At 40.0% G+C, this 14,555-nt stretch overlaps 1 protein-coding gene across 1 annotated transcript in view; it reads left to right on the top strand.

Annotated features, from left to right (window-relative positions):
* Positions 1 to 14,555, top strand: part of arhgef3 (Rho guanine nucleotide exchange factor 3) — a 104,292-nt gene that overhangs the window by 16,972 nt on the left and 72,765 nt on the right. The window contains exon 2 of the mRNA XM_088915560.1: positions 3,335 to 3,401. Within this exon, the coding sequence (XP_088771686.1) occupies positions 3,335 to 3,401 (67 nt within the window). The remainder of the gene's footprint in view (positions 1 to 3,334; positions 3,402 to 14,555) is intronic.

Below are 14,555 nucleotides of genomic sequence, written 5' to 3' on the forward strand. Positions count from 1 at the left end.
ACTCCATATATGGGAATAGGATTTCCTGCAAAACAGCTTCTGTGGAACCTAATGCTGATAATGAGTTGGGTTATTTTGTTTGTGGTTTTTCTTTCTGATCAGTTCACCTGCTTTTATAACCACAATCTCTGCTCATGCAGAAGCCCTCATTTCCTGGTTAAAGCTGAAATATCTCTCGAAAGTGTGTGTAAATGATTAAAATGATTTAGTTTTACACTCCAAGAAGGCTCCAATAAGATGTGGCAATTGACTTGTGAAATTAACGAATTGCAAAAGGGCCAAATCGGAAATAAAGTGATGACATGTTCAACAAAATTGAGATCTCTCCAACTTTCACAACTGCATGATCAATGTCATCTGTTAAAGATGACCAGGGTGAGCAGTGGGTGTCTCGGAACCTCTGCCTTCCTCTTAGACTCCTAACAACGCGTGTCTCCCCATTGAGCTCTTAACACGATGCAGTCAGCTTGCAAGGCGTTAAAAGGCCAGTTGACTCTGAAAGAAACAAGAACAATAAAGAGTTCTAATTAGTTTTTCCATTGATCTCCTCACTTGCTGGAGGGAACTGCTGTGCCAAGGAAAGATGATGGCTCACTGAGATGTCTGAAGCTGATCTTCCTCTCTCGATAACAGCCTGGCTATCTTACGTGAAGCACTTCTTCATCAGTTCTTTGAGATGACGTGCTATGAAAGTGCAATTACTTTTTTTGTGAATAATTCTAATGATTAATTGAATGAATTCATTGGTTATTACACTCAACATATTTAGTTTTCTTAATGGGGGGGCAGTACAGAGCTTTGGTTAAAGCTCTGGATTCTTAACTGGTATATTGCGGGATCCTAGTATGGACACTGCTTCTGTACTGTATCTCATTCAGTTGTCTCAGTTCTCTTACACTACAAAACTAAAACAGGCTCTTATGGGGTGTACCTCCAGGCTTGAGTACGGACTACCTACTGTAGCTTGTATCTGTTAAAAGGTAAATGCATCTTTTCAATACTCCTGTCAAACGGGAGCTCTTGTGACAGAACTATCAGAAAAAGGTTTTTCACAAAACTGAACACCCCAAAATGGGTTTACCTAGAATATGAGCACCCCCAGACTAGAGAGATGTTAAAATTTTCTTGCCTGATGAGGCTTTATCTGCTACAAAGAGGCAAAAGGCAGGTTGTATATCCAGGACAGGAGGAAAGATGGTTGGGGAAATCAAACGTCTCTTGTTTTTTGTAAGTCTTAAAGATTTAAACTTCCATGTGATATTTCCTATGGAACATTTTCAATAGCGTAGCTTTGTCAACAGCCTGCATACCTAATTTGAGGTTCAGCAGATTTAAAGATTACAGAATTGAAAGGAAGTTTTTACCTTCTCCTGAGTTAAGCAGCAGTGTTCCATTGCCCTCCTGCCCAGAGCACTTAACAGCTACATTACTCAGCAATGGGATAATGTGTACAGTAATGTATTTTTAGCAAAGAGCCTGCTGTTTTTCAGTGTTAATGGACCCTGATTGCATGCCACTTTGTCACTACTCAAACTGTTTCGACTGACATCAGAGATGAGAGACAGTAGTGGGTAATTAAATGAGAAATTTTCAAGCTCCGAGTCCTTGGGGAGGTGTATAGCGATCAATGTTTATCACAGCTTATAGGCCTAAATTAAGCAAATAAGCAGAATTAAACACAGTACAGCACAGACTAACCCTGACCACTATGGGGATATTTTAGTACTGTGATAATAAGAGTCTAAAATAGCTGTTGAGCCTTGTAGCTTTATTTTAATGTTTTTTTTGTTAAAATGCATTTCTAATACAGTATATATAACCCTGACATATTCAAAAAACAAATATGACAAAGATAGTGTAACTGCTGCAGAAACAGCCAAACATCAAGTAGCAGCACAGATTTGTATCTGTTCATCTGGTTTTGTGCATCATAGACGACCTAATATAACCAGTCTTGCTGTAGGCAGATATTTTTATCACAGGGGTAGAAGTATTATAAGCAAATCTGTACTTTCTGGCTTCCACTAGTTCCAAGTTAATAAAGTTTATAACTCCAAAGCATGTCTTTGTTGTACAGTCTAAACCAGAACATTTCAAATATAATAAAAGAGTTGGTATATTTCTTGTTGCTTGCCTTTTTGTTCGGCTTTCTGTTTGGGTTAGATGGTTCACTCCGATTATAAATAGAAAAGAGGTAAAACAAAGCCCATCATGTAAAAAGCAGGTTACAGAAGCATAAAGGAATGCGTACTCAAAATGAATACTTTTCTTTTTTGACGAGGCATTTAAATAAATGTTGATCATGGGTGATTTTGCTCTGGTGGTTCTGTGGACAGAGAAATTTATTACCAGCAGAAAGCAACAGGAATGTTGTTACGTCGACAACCCAGACAAGTATTCTAAGAATCCTTGGAAGAACGCTTACTCCATTAATGGCTCAGAAATGTTTAAGACTCTATTTATAGCAATGTGGCAACAGATTTAGACATTTGTATCACCTTTTAGCCTAACATTAGAAAGATTTCCACTTGAGTAGAAGTTATTAAAAGTGAAAACTACAGTCAGAGCTGGAGGATTCTGGGAGTGAAGTGCTGAAGGTACAGTCCCTTGTACAAACAGCATTTTTTCAAGCTTGTCACAGTGTCCTTTTGACAAGACATGTCTGTCTTTATACTGAAGTGAAAATCTTTAGAGGTACTTCAATTGCAAAATGTGTCAAATTCAGCATTAGAGTGCCAATCCCCCCTTAGTAAACCTGTTTCAGTACCTTAACCTAAAGGTTCTTCCTCGAAGCATGACTGAGATCTGTGATCCAGGCATTAAGACAGCAAGCCAGGTTCATGTCCCAGGCTGACTGTTACTGGAATTCCCCTTGTGAGGACACACCAGAAACCTTTGATACTACACCGTCTTTAACTCAATGTCTTACGGCCTGTGACTTGAGGTGTGCTAATGAGAATGAGATCAGAACCACCGTCCATGTTTCATCTTTGGTGTGGTCTGGATAGCTCTCCTCACACTTATGGTACACTGGCTAATGTTACTACCCCATTTATGTTTGTGTAGTGCAGACTTGATGACCAGCTGTATCTCTGTCTTTTGTTTTGATGCAAAGATTATCAGTATTGGTATGTGGGACTTCCCAAGCCCCTTAAGTGCTTTTTACAGTGTGAGTTTGTCCCACTGTTTAGCATGACAGAGTGAAAGTAGTGCTCTGTTTGCTTTTCCTAGATTTGAGGGGAGGAGTGGCTATGTGATAAAATGGATAGGAGGGTCCTGCAGGACCAGCTTTTGCAAAATCAGACTCTGAGCTCTGTTTTCTGTGTCCTTCCAGGTCCATGCTGCAGAAAAAGAGCCCCTTCTCTCTCTTCCCTTCTGCAAATGACTGGGCATTCAGAGGGGTAAGTTGACTATACTGAAGCCCTCAATGAACATTTCATAGCTGAAACTTGGATTATCCCTCTGAATTGCAAACATATAAAACCCTTGCTATTCGAGGCTTTTCTTTCTTGTGGTGGCTTAATGAATTGTTAAGAAGAAAGCTATTAAATACACACAGTTAGTTTTGGTATGATGGCGATGCACTGAATAACACAGCATATGGTTTAGGTGCCATTTGTCTGACAGAGTGACATTTTAAACATAGACCTAAGTCCAAGTATCTCAAACCCTAGCCGTTAGACAAGGAGAACATTTTTTAATGAATGCAGAAAATAGCTCTCCTTTAAATATTAATAAATATAACTATCATATAACAACAATATTTCTGGAAGAATGACTATTGGTGATGGTTTGAAACACTGTGTCAGTGTCAAGACATTCTGGTTAGAAACACAGAATGCAACACAGACATCTAACACACAATCACACTGAAAAGTGCCAATGATCGACTGCAGCACAAACCACAGACCTTCATACTCACACGGTAGGGTCACAGGGTTTTCCTCTTCAGTGTCTGAGTTTCACTGGTGGCGTTGTTTTCAGGTGAGCCGTGGGTTTCGGTTCTGAAGAAGATACGGTTTTAGGGAGGAAGTTGCAACCACTTTTCTCCCTGGTTGAATGTATTTGAGGCTCAGACAAAACACCTGTGCAACTGCAGATTAATGAGCTGGGGTCAGCGAAAATCCTTTAGTGCTAGTGTAGCATCTAAAAAATGAATATAATGTCATTATGTAGTTCTTTTAATTGTATCAAAGTTATATGTAGTTTTTTTCAAGAAATATAATTTTGATTGCCCGTGATTTATTATGCTGAATTGTAAATATTTGAAAAAGAAAGTCAAATAGAATGTGTTCCTGTCGCTGGGGTTGATTATAAAAACGGAATGTTGAACTTTGTGATGTTAAAATTGCAAATTCATTTTTGCCTTTTTCTGTTGAGCATTTCCAACCATTTTGCAAGAAGAATGGTGCACGCTAAATGGAATAAAGTATTCCAAAATAACTAAAGGACTGAACAAACAAAATAAGCAATGGCCCTGACTGAATTCCATCACCATCGCACTGATGGACACCTAAGTTGCCCTGAATGGTTTGGAAGTCTGTGTTTTGGTAGCATTGAACTGAACTGCAAAGGATGTTTGGAGCCAAACACACATTTTATCTAGTTCCATTCACCTGTTGCTCTCTTCAAACAAATTCTGTGCCCTTGACTGGTTGTCACATCTTTATAAAGAAGACAAAAGCAGCTGCTCTGTTGATCTTCTTTTCTTGCTGAAGGAGCCTGAAGGTTTAGTCTCACTCCGTATCTGAATCCACTCACAGCAGTAAGTAGAGTGGACACCATAACCCCCCTGAACCCGACAGGCTGCCCTGAGAACAGTGTGCTCTTAACCAGTTTCCTTGGCAACCCCTTCAGTAGTAAAGCAGAGAGAACATACATAAAGTTATGAGAAAATGGCTACCCGCAAAAAACACCTCTGGATCGGGGATGCAGCATTGAGGGATGGGGCATTAAACCTATTCATTTTAATAGATGAGGAAAGTCCTGGCTGGAGCCCTGGTTAGTTCCACCTAAAAATAAACAACGCACTGTAAATAGTGCTTCATTATAATTTAAATATTTAATAATTGAATTTCAATTTAAATATTAAAACCAGTTTTGTTGTTTCTGTAGTCTTTATCTCTTTTCACTCTGTAAAACACCATGCTGAAGACACCCCTCAGATGTTGTAACTTAAACTACCTCCATTTTGTAATATTGCAATAAACATAAGTACAGTATCCTTTAACTGGCAGTAAAGGGGCAATTTGTATCTCAGGTACAGGATGCTAAGTCTAGCAGGGTGAGTACACCCTTGTTAAAGTGCGTCCGGTCAGTCTTGGAAGAAAGGCTGATTTGTTGTTGCTGACAGAGGTTCATTTTGGCCACAGTGTGAGTAAACCCTCCAGCTCAGAGTCTGTGGGGTATTGTCTGAGGCTATCTCGCTTCAGCAGTCCATCAAATCAGATCGTGCAGCGGTCAGAAACCCAGCTCGTTCTGCCTGAATGAGGGGGTGCATGGTGCTTTCCCAGCCAGGGACCCGTCAGAGACGCAGGAGCAGTAAATACCAGTTTTTCGCTTTATTTCAGGCCAGCATTCTTCTTCGTTTCTCGTTTCTTTGCTTGTTGTGTATTTTAGGGGCTCCGTGCACAAACCGTGGTGTTGCTTTCTGACAGCGCACAATCAGCGTTGCAGTAAAAGTTCCTCCTCAGAGAGAGGGTGGTGGAGTTTCCTGAAATCATACACGAAGCTGATATCGTTCCTCGCCCCATTTCTGCCTATTCCGCTTGGAGAGACCTTTTCAGAATAGCTGCCAACATGCTAAACAAAACCAGCCACTGAGATTGGCACAAATGCATTGCAAATAGGGTATGAAACCTGTTATACTGTATATCCCCTCTGAGACTGGCCTAGAAACTTTGCAGGATTTACCTCTGTGCTCCTTCTTTGGTTGTCCTAATAGATTAAGTGGCATCAAGTCATGCATACCCCCTAAAAATTGTTACAACACCTCATAGAGGCAGTTAATGTTTTATACCTCTTGCTCTAAAATTAAAATCCCTCTGTAGGTGTAGTGTTGTGACTCTGCTTCAGAGCCTGCCTCCAACTTCCTGCTTTTTGTGTGGATGTTAACATGTTCACTTTTTTTATTGATCCGCACAGTTTCTGGGACATTTTTCCTTAATCAGAACTCATCCCATTCAGGATGAGTGTTTAAATGACGAAGTGGACTTTACTCAATGAGTCTGTGCATCACAAAGAAAACTTGGAGTTTTCTATATATAAAAAATAGGAGTGTTCTATATATCGTCATTCCCACCACTTCTTGTACTTAATTACTAAATTGTCTGATGAATGATAGACACTCAGGGGCTGTATAGGAATCTAAGGGAAAGCAACAATTTTAAATAAAGTTGAAACCGATATCTGTTCGACGAATTTCTGGGAATTACTACACATAAAGATTGCTTCTGAAACTAAGACCTTAGACGTCTTAGGTTAAAATCAAACACTTTTAAATTAAGGGCTAGTGAAGATCTCGTTCTTAGAAAAAACAGAACACACTGGACTACTCGAGTACAAAAATTGGGAAATGTTTTCTTATAGAATTGAGTGTCGAATTTCAGTATTTCTTATTTTTCAAAATTGTTCAGAGGTCAGTGCTGGAAAGCTGAAATATCTGAAAATACACTCTTCTGTTGACAAATTCTATACACGTTACTGGTAAAAAGAAGCATTTTTTTCTGCGGCGCAGTGGTTAACATTGCTGCCTCACAGCTCTGAGGCCCTGGGTTCAGTTCTAGACTGTCTGTAATGCCATTGTACCCTCCTGATGAAGTGCGATGGTCAGGAGATGGGTGGCTGGAAGTGTGGGCAGAACACTGAAGCTGGCTGTGATCAGGCAGACTGAAACAAAAGTAAACACTTTCCGTAGCCTAAATCGAAGAGGTGGGGCTCAAAGCCATGGAATCGCAAGGCATCTCTATAGAGGGAATCCAAAAGAGTCGCCCGAGAAACAACTCTAGCTCATCACACAAAAGCATGGAGTCATGGAATGGAGTCAGGCATGCTGGGACGAACACAGAGAAGCAATGCAGAAGCCCAGGGAACATCTGAGAATGTGATCTGAAAAATGAGGCGAAAAGGCCGAAACAAGGAAATACAAAGCTCAGACAGGTACACCAGGGAATTCAAAGGCAGTGGTGGAATTACATTGTCCTCACAAGACTCAGAAACCCACTGGCAGACAAGGTAATTAATTGAGTTAATTAAATGCTGGTGCTATACACCTCTGTATTGATCTCATTCCTATGGTTACTGGGAGATTAACAAGCTGAGTTGGTAGTATTTTCTTGGAGATGGAGGTGTTTTGGGTTGCTCACGCACCTGCAGTTTCATGATTAAGGGCTCGACACTGTCTGCGCCGGGTTTGTATGTTCTCTATGGGGGTTGTGTGTTCTTGTGGGTTTCCTCCAGGTGCTCCAGTTACTGTATATTCCCTGTGATGGACTGGTATCCTGTCCAAGGTATACCCCACATTGTGCCTGTTGCTTGCCAAGGTAGGCCCCAGCTCCCCATGCAACCCTGACTTGGATGAAGTGGTTAGAAAATGGATGGTTGGATTAATACTAACTCATAATGATTAATAAAAACTCTTAATGATTGCTCATTTAGGAATTGGTAGCTTAATGAAGAGGCAATACTGGAATCCTGGGTCTGGAGAATCAATCTCGAGATGATAAAATCAGGTTGTGCAAAACTTGGGGGCCACCTAGTATTAATGGTAATCTATGGAAGTGAGTGGTTCTACGAATATCCTAATTCAGCAGTCAACTAGAAAAACATAAATGTGGATAGAAACATAAAGGATCTTAAGAAAGGCCACAAACAACAGAGGGCCATTTAGTCTATCTTGGGTGTTTGCTTGGTAGGACATTATTGATCGGGGGATCTAGATTTCTCCAATTCCATATCCAATTGATCCCTGCTTGTGTCTTTATTTTGTATTTCTTTTTTCATTTTGAAGTCCATTGACTTGACTCTGCCTGTTGACAATTTTGAATATTTCAAGCAAGTCTCTCCTCGTAGTCTTCTCTTTTCAAGACAAGGATGATTAAATTTGTTAACCGCTCAGAGACGGACAAGGAATATATTTGGTTGTTCTTCTTTGCGCTAATGCCAGGTTGGCCATGTTGTTTTTTGGAACATGGTGACCAGAACTATAATTCTGGTCTCTAGTACATTTTTAATAAAACTGTGTTATTTTAACAAGTCTCAGCTGTAAGGTCTCAGTGCTTCAAAACCACCTACGTATATCTCAGGCAAACTGAGAAGATCCTTGTTGTACAGTACGTTTTTTCAGAAGTCTTTTTCTCCATTAAAGCTGTGGGTGGCCATCAACGTGTGGACTCACCTCTGGGTTATTTACATTTTTAGTCACCGCAGCTCTTACCGCTATAATTATGGTCACGTAAATTAGGAACGGCAAAAGTTGCCATGCCAACTGCTACTGTTTGCGCAGGAGTAATTAATATAAACAGGACAGAGGGAGTACTGTGTTTACTGTAAACAACAAGTGTGTTGTTGTGGCTTTGGGCCTGTAATTCTCATTAATTTAATGCTAATTTTATTTTTTCCCCTCATTTTATGTTTTAAAGCATCTAATCTGGTTCTGCCAGATTTTGAATGTTAACCACAATTCTGAATTCTAGAGTCTTCAATATATTTCAATATTTTTTAAACCTCGCAATTAGCTCGGCGATGCATCTGCTATCGGAGCTCCCTGTTGATCGTGTTGCCTTCAATATATGCTCGGCTCTCTGAAAACAAACTGCAGTGCAGTGCAATCTGCGTACTCGGTTTAATAATAATAATGATGATAGACAGATAGAAACGAGTAAAACAGAATTAAAAGCTAGACACTAAAAGTGAGTTTTTGGGGGCAGGATTTGAAAGTGCTGACTGACTTGTGAGACCAGACCTGGGCTGAACAGAAAACGCAGTTGTGGCCACTCCCAGTGTTTGGAGCCTCGTACTGGGAACTGTAATAAGGCCAAAGTGGGAAGAACACATGCAGGCTTATAGGGAGAGTTCACTTTTTGAAGGAGAGCAGTCAAACTGTTAAATTCCATGAAGGTGGCAGCAGTTTTTAAAGTGATATACAGAGATGTGTTTATAGTAGCCTCTATTACAGTACCAGGCCTGCTCCCGGGTATAATGTGTGTGCTGCTATCTCCAGAGAAACTCCAGAGAAACTGGGCAAGCTAAAAATTTTTAGGTAGAAGATCTGGGTCATAATTCCTGTTCACAAGAACGGTTTCCAAGCTGTCTGCTCATTCTCTGGCATGTCCTATTCACAGTGGTCCCATAATCGTAAAACACAGATAAGCAAGATTAAGTATCTCCCTTTCAGTAGCAGTAAATTACTGGCAAAATGCAATGTGGGCACATGTTCATATGGCACTTTCCTTCACTTCCCAGGAAAGCTAACAGTGTGTAGTTAAGCACTGAAGTGCAGCTTGCTTCAGGGGTGATCCCAGCCCACTTGTTAGCCTTGCTAAGGGCAACATCAAAGGCAAGGCTCGAAATCCTTGAAGGGTTTCCCCTCTCCCCCATGCTCCTTCTCCTTGCACTCGTGCACATTGCATTGACAGTCGCTAGTATCTGCCATCATGAAAGCAGACACTCAGTCTGGCCTCAGGAACAGCCAAAGCAAACATTCGAGAACCTAACTATCCTGACTATCTCGGAGCCCCCTAAATAACAGCAGAATTCATAACAAGAAAAAAAAAAGTCTTGGGCCACCACGTTGCAGTCAAGTTCAGGGCTGAAAAAAACATTTCTTAGATGAGGCTGCTGGAAAGCAATAACATTAAACGGAGCCTCTGTGTGGATCCTTAATGTACACTTTACAAAAAAAAAGAGTGATGTTCTCCAATGCATTCATGTTTCGTTTGCCAGAATGCAGTGTTACTGCACTTTCTATTTTAAAAATGCCGGAAGATCACCAAGTATTACACATTTCATTGTGAAAAAGTCTGTGCATTTGTGGCATGCTTTATTCTCTTTGTGGCTCTGTGCTCCAAATTCTCAATTTAGATAAACTGCTGCTGTGTAGCTTTAAAGAATCTGTTGTGAAGTGTGGAATACCAAGCAGGGCATCATTTTGTAGGTCTTTGTACTGTAATTCCTAGCTGATAAAACATTTAAGTAGGGCATGCGCTCAGACGCAGTGCTGGAAACTCATCTGTTAAAAACAGTGGGGGGGGGGGAAATGCAAGGCTGGCACACTACCTCACCCTTCAAGGTAGGTTTTTAATGACCATATCTGTCATGTTTTGGCCCTGCTTGTCTGCAATTCCTGACGATGTGAAACATCTAAGAAATGTAGACTGCAGACACGGTCTTCGATGCTATGCCTTTGAAGAGATATCAAAGTATTTTATTAGATCTCTCAAATGTTTGTATCCTTTAGCAAACTTTTCTTCAAACAAAACCTTTGAATTGCATTGGTAATTACAGGCCATCATGATCACAAGAGCAATTTTACTTTTCCTTACAGCAGCATACATGCATATATATTTGTATACAAACCATAACACAAATGCCATGATAAATTAGCAGTCACTTTCTTAAAGGAAGTGTCAAATCATATTCACCATTTCTTTATTGTCGTACTGTGTAAAAATGTGCTGATCTGTAACCAGTCTCAACAGTTCTTTTGCCATTATGCTTCATATAAAATAAACAGCATTAAAATAATTTATTGTATTTTATATAGCACTTTTCATCCCAAAGTACCCAAACGTAGTTTAGAAATAGGAGGGAAACCACTTTATTCACCACTCAAGTGCAGCCCCTATCTCGGTGATGTTCAACTGCACAGCCAAGCAGCTGAAGTGAGAAATTTCCAGTAACAGATGCAAAAATTATCTGGAAAGTTCCCTGAGAAGCTGAATTACATCAAAGGGTGAAAATGCTTTACCTCTTCAGAACTTTTTGCGTGTTCTGTGTTTTTAACATAAAGGTGATCTGGAGGTTCTGAAAGAGACGCTTTGAAGTAGTTAATCTCCAGGTGGGATAAGAAATGGAACACAGCTGATCACATCTTACTCCTTCACAAAAGAAATTTACAAAGAACCCTACAAGTATATTTTTGTTTGCAGGTTGTGTGCTCCTGTCAACAGCCTGTGCTCAGCAGCATTGGTTTGTGAAGCGTTACCCTTTTTAACCTTCCACAAAGCTCTGTTCAGTGACTCATTGAATTCAGAGAATTCACCTTCTCTGACCTGCCTTGGCTAGAGCAGCTGAAAACATTTCCGTCAACCGATGAAAAAAGTTCATGAAACAGAACTGGCTGCTCCAATCACTTTGTTCAGCCCCTGCCGACTGGCAGATTGTCTCCAGGCACACAGTGGAAGATTTTTAACTTTTCCAGCTGCATTTTGTTTCTTTTGTCTGATTTAATTATTAGAATGCTAATTGTACGAAAGACTGGTTTTGTTGGCACGAGACCCTTGATGTAATCTGTGACTCGTTGTATAACTCTTATGCAAGTGGGCGGAAAGTATGCTCAGCAGGGAGATGACTGGCTTTGTAGGTCAAATGAAATACTGTGAAGAAATTGATAACCGCTTAGTGGTTTAAATTAAGAGGACTCTGGGAAAATCTCAATCACCATCCACAGCATGGCAGTTTGATTCAGATAATCACTGCTTTGGAAATGAAGTACCTCCTATTGTGCATGCTCTTAGTTTATCCCCATTTAAAATCTGTCTGCAAATCTAACCCTAATCCTAGCCTTAACCTTAAAGCAGTCCTGCGTAATGAACAAATAGGCATCTTGCTCCATTTGCTGCCTCAAATCAACCACTACTGCAGATACCTTTTATTACATTCTTCTCATTTTGTTGTTAATTGTAGACTGTCTTGACATCTGTATTCTATAATCATTCCATAATGCAAGTTAGTGCTCCACCATTATTCCATTATTCGTCACAAAATGTCAAAAAGGACCAACACCCTTATATGTAGGTGTTTCAAATTTTTAAATGTCATTTCAGAATTTGTTAGAATAATTACTTTGGTAAACAAGCAATTGTAATTTACAGCCATTCATTAAGCAGTTCCCAAGGACATTAATAGGACTCAAGTGGGGTGGAGCGGTGGCTCTGTGGCTAAGGATCTGTGCTTGTGGCTGGAAGGTTGCTGGTTCAAATCCCGCGGCCGGCAAAGGAATCCTACTCCGTTGGGCTCCTGAGCAAGGCCCTTAACCCCAACTGCTCCAGGGGTGCTGTACAATGGCTGACCCTGCATTCTGACCCCAAGCTTCTCTCTGTCTGTGTGTCTCCATCTCACATGGAGAGCAAGCTGGGGTATGTGGAAACGACAAATTCCTAATGCAAGAAATTGTATATGGCTAATAAAGTGATAAAGTGCAGGAGAATTTGGAACAGAAAACAACAGGTATGAAATTAAACTGAGAATTAACCAGGATCTTTCAGAAGCACAAGGCACCTTCTGCTAGATGCTATGAACCAAACAAGATAAATAAAGCTGAATATGAAAATAAAGATGGACTGGACTCATTTTTGAACTTGACAAACTCTGTCTGCTCCTTTAACGTCTAGCTCTATTGTCCAGAGTTGTGACAGATTTCAGAATGACATGGTGAACTCTTCCAAAGTAGAGCATTTTTGTTTCAGGTTAACAAGTTCAATATAGCAATATATATATATCATATACATAAAATTATATATATATAATAATGCTCCCTATTACTGGCTGTCCCTCTTCTTCATTTTGGGTTTTAGAAATGACCCCATATCTGGAAAAATTAACCAAATTCAACAAGTCATCATGGAGCTTTTAAGTCTTGCTTTGTACTGTAATTGCCTTGTACAAGGGCTTCAACATGAATAAGTGAGTAAATAAATGTGTTACCTCCCTAGGGTCTGTCCTGCATATTGTGTGTCTGATCCTCCCAGGGTTATATAACAGCATACTTCCTGACTTATTCAGAGGGCGTATTTCTTCTGCCCCAGCATTGTTTTTCAAATGTAGTGGTGGAGAATTTATCAACCTCGCTGACGTCCTTGAGCTGAATGGTTAATATGCATGATCCTAGTCAAGTGTGCTCTCCTGATGACATCAGGCACAAGGTTTCATTTTTTTCAAGTGCAAGAGTCTCTAGAAATAAAACTCAAGAGCTGTGTGCTAATTAACCAAACTACCCTTTTCATTTCATTTGAAATGCGTCACCTATTTTTACTTTTCCCTTGGTTTTAAAGGTTGGTGAGTTAGAAGTGGAATAAACTTGTAGTACCTGTTTAAGGAGCAACACTGCGAACTGCACTGCCTTAGTCCATGGATTAATTCAGGGTCATCACATGTTCACATAGAAGAAGACACAGTAGAATTGAAAAAATCTCTTTAAGGGTGCTGTCAGGAAGACATGTTTTCTGCTTACGAAGGGTAGATTATACTGTAGGTAGAGATTCATGCTTATTCGTTTGAGATGTAACAATAATTGAGTGTAGACTATTGGGTTGTCTCACAAAGGTCTGCATGCGATCACCAGTCAGTGGGTACAGTGTTGAGTGTTGATGTCTGAATATTACAAGCATGCATGCCACTCATTAGCACAAAGACTAACTTTGTCAATTCTCCTCCATCCACTTCAATAGAACACACGCACTTTACAAAGCACACAGATGAATAAAGACTGGACATGTTCAATGGAACTTAGATCATTTAAATCGGATCTCTTGCTTGTGAGCTCCTGGGTGTGAGGTGTAGTTTCAAGAAGGATCTGAGTGATTTAGGAGTCTGAGATTAGTGTGTGTTCCCTGGGGACACTGGAGTCTGTTCACTCTGCTGCTGCCCCTTATCAGTGAGACATACAGCTAGTTTTTTGTGGTAGCACAGTTTGTACTTATTTGTTTCACACACTCCACTGATCCAGAAGGTGTTCGTTTGTGTACACTGATTAGGCCAGGATTTAAAGTTGCGATGCCTTGATGTCAGCTCTTCACGCACAGAGCCTTATGTAACATGTGCTGTACTTAACTTTTCTGCTAAACCCTTTGGCAAAAATCCAAAAGGTGCTTCTTTCATGCCTAACCACGAGACCCTACATGTTACAAAACAACAGTAGTTCTTTAAGTGTCATGAGTAAAATATGACTTAGTTAAATTTAACATCTGTAGCAGTGAAGCATACCCATACCTTTTGCATTAAAGTTTCACTTGCAGAAACAATCTTGTTAGCTACCATCTTGTTAGATGATAATTGAGTTTATCGAAGATGTATGTTGTAACCATATACACAGCAATGTACATGATGCTCAGCTTTGATAAAAGATTTAATTGGAATTGGAAATGATCAGAATATTGGTATATTTATTCATCTTCCTTTCAGTGTTCAACATGAGGGTGGGCCCTATGATAATGTAATAATGAATAATAACTAAGTAAGTGAGATTGAAGACTGAGGATTTATGGATTTTGTTTGGGATAAGTGTTCTGCGTTTAGGATGATTATACTAAAAGAAAGAAGGAATTAATTTATTATTT

Source organism: Atractosteus spatula, chromosome 5, assembly GCF_055471065.1.
Source record: "Atractosteus spatula isolate fAtrSpa1 chromosome 5, fAtrSpa1.hap1, whole genome shotgun sequence".
In the NCBI taxonomy this organism is placed as follows: domain Eukaryota; kingdom Metazoa; phylum Chordata; class Actinopteri; order Semionotiformes; family Lepisosteidae; genus Atractosteus; species Atractosteus spatula.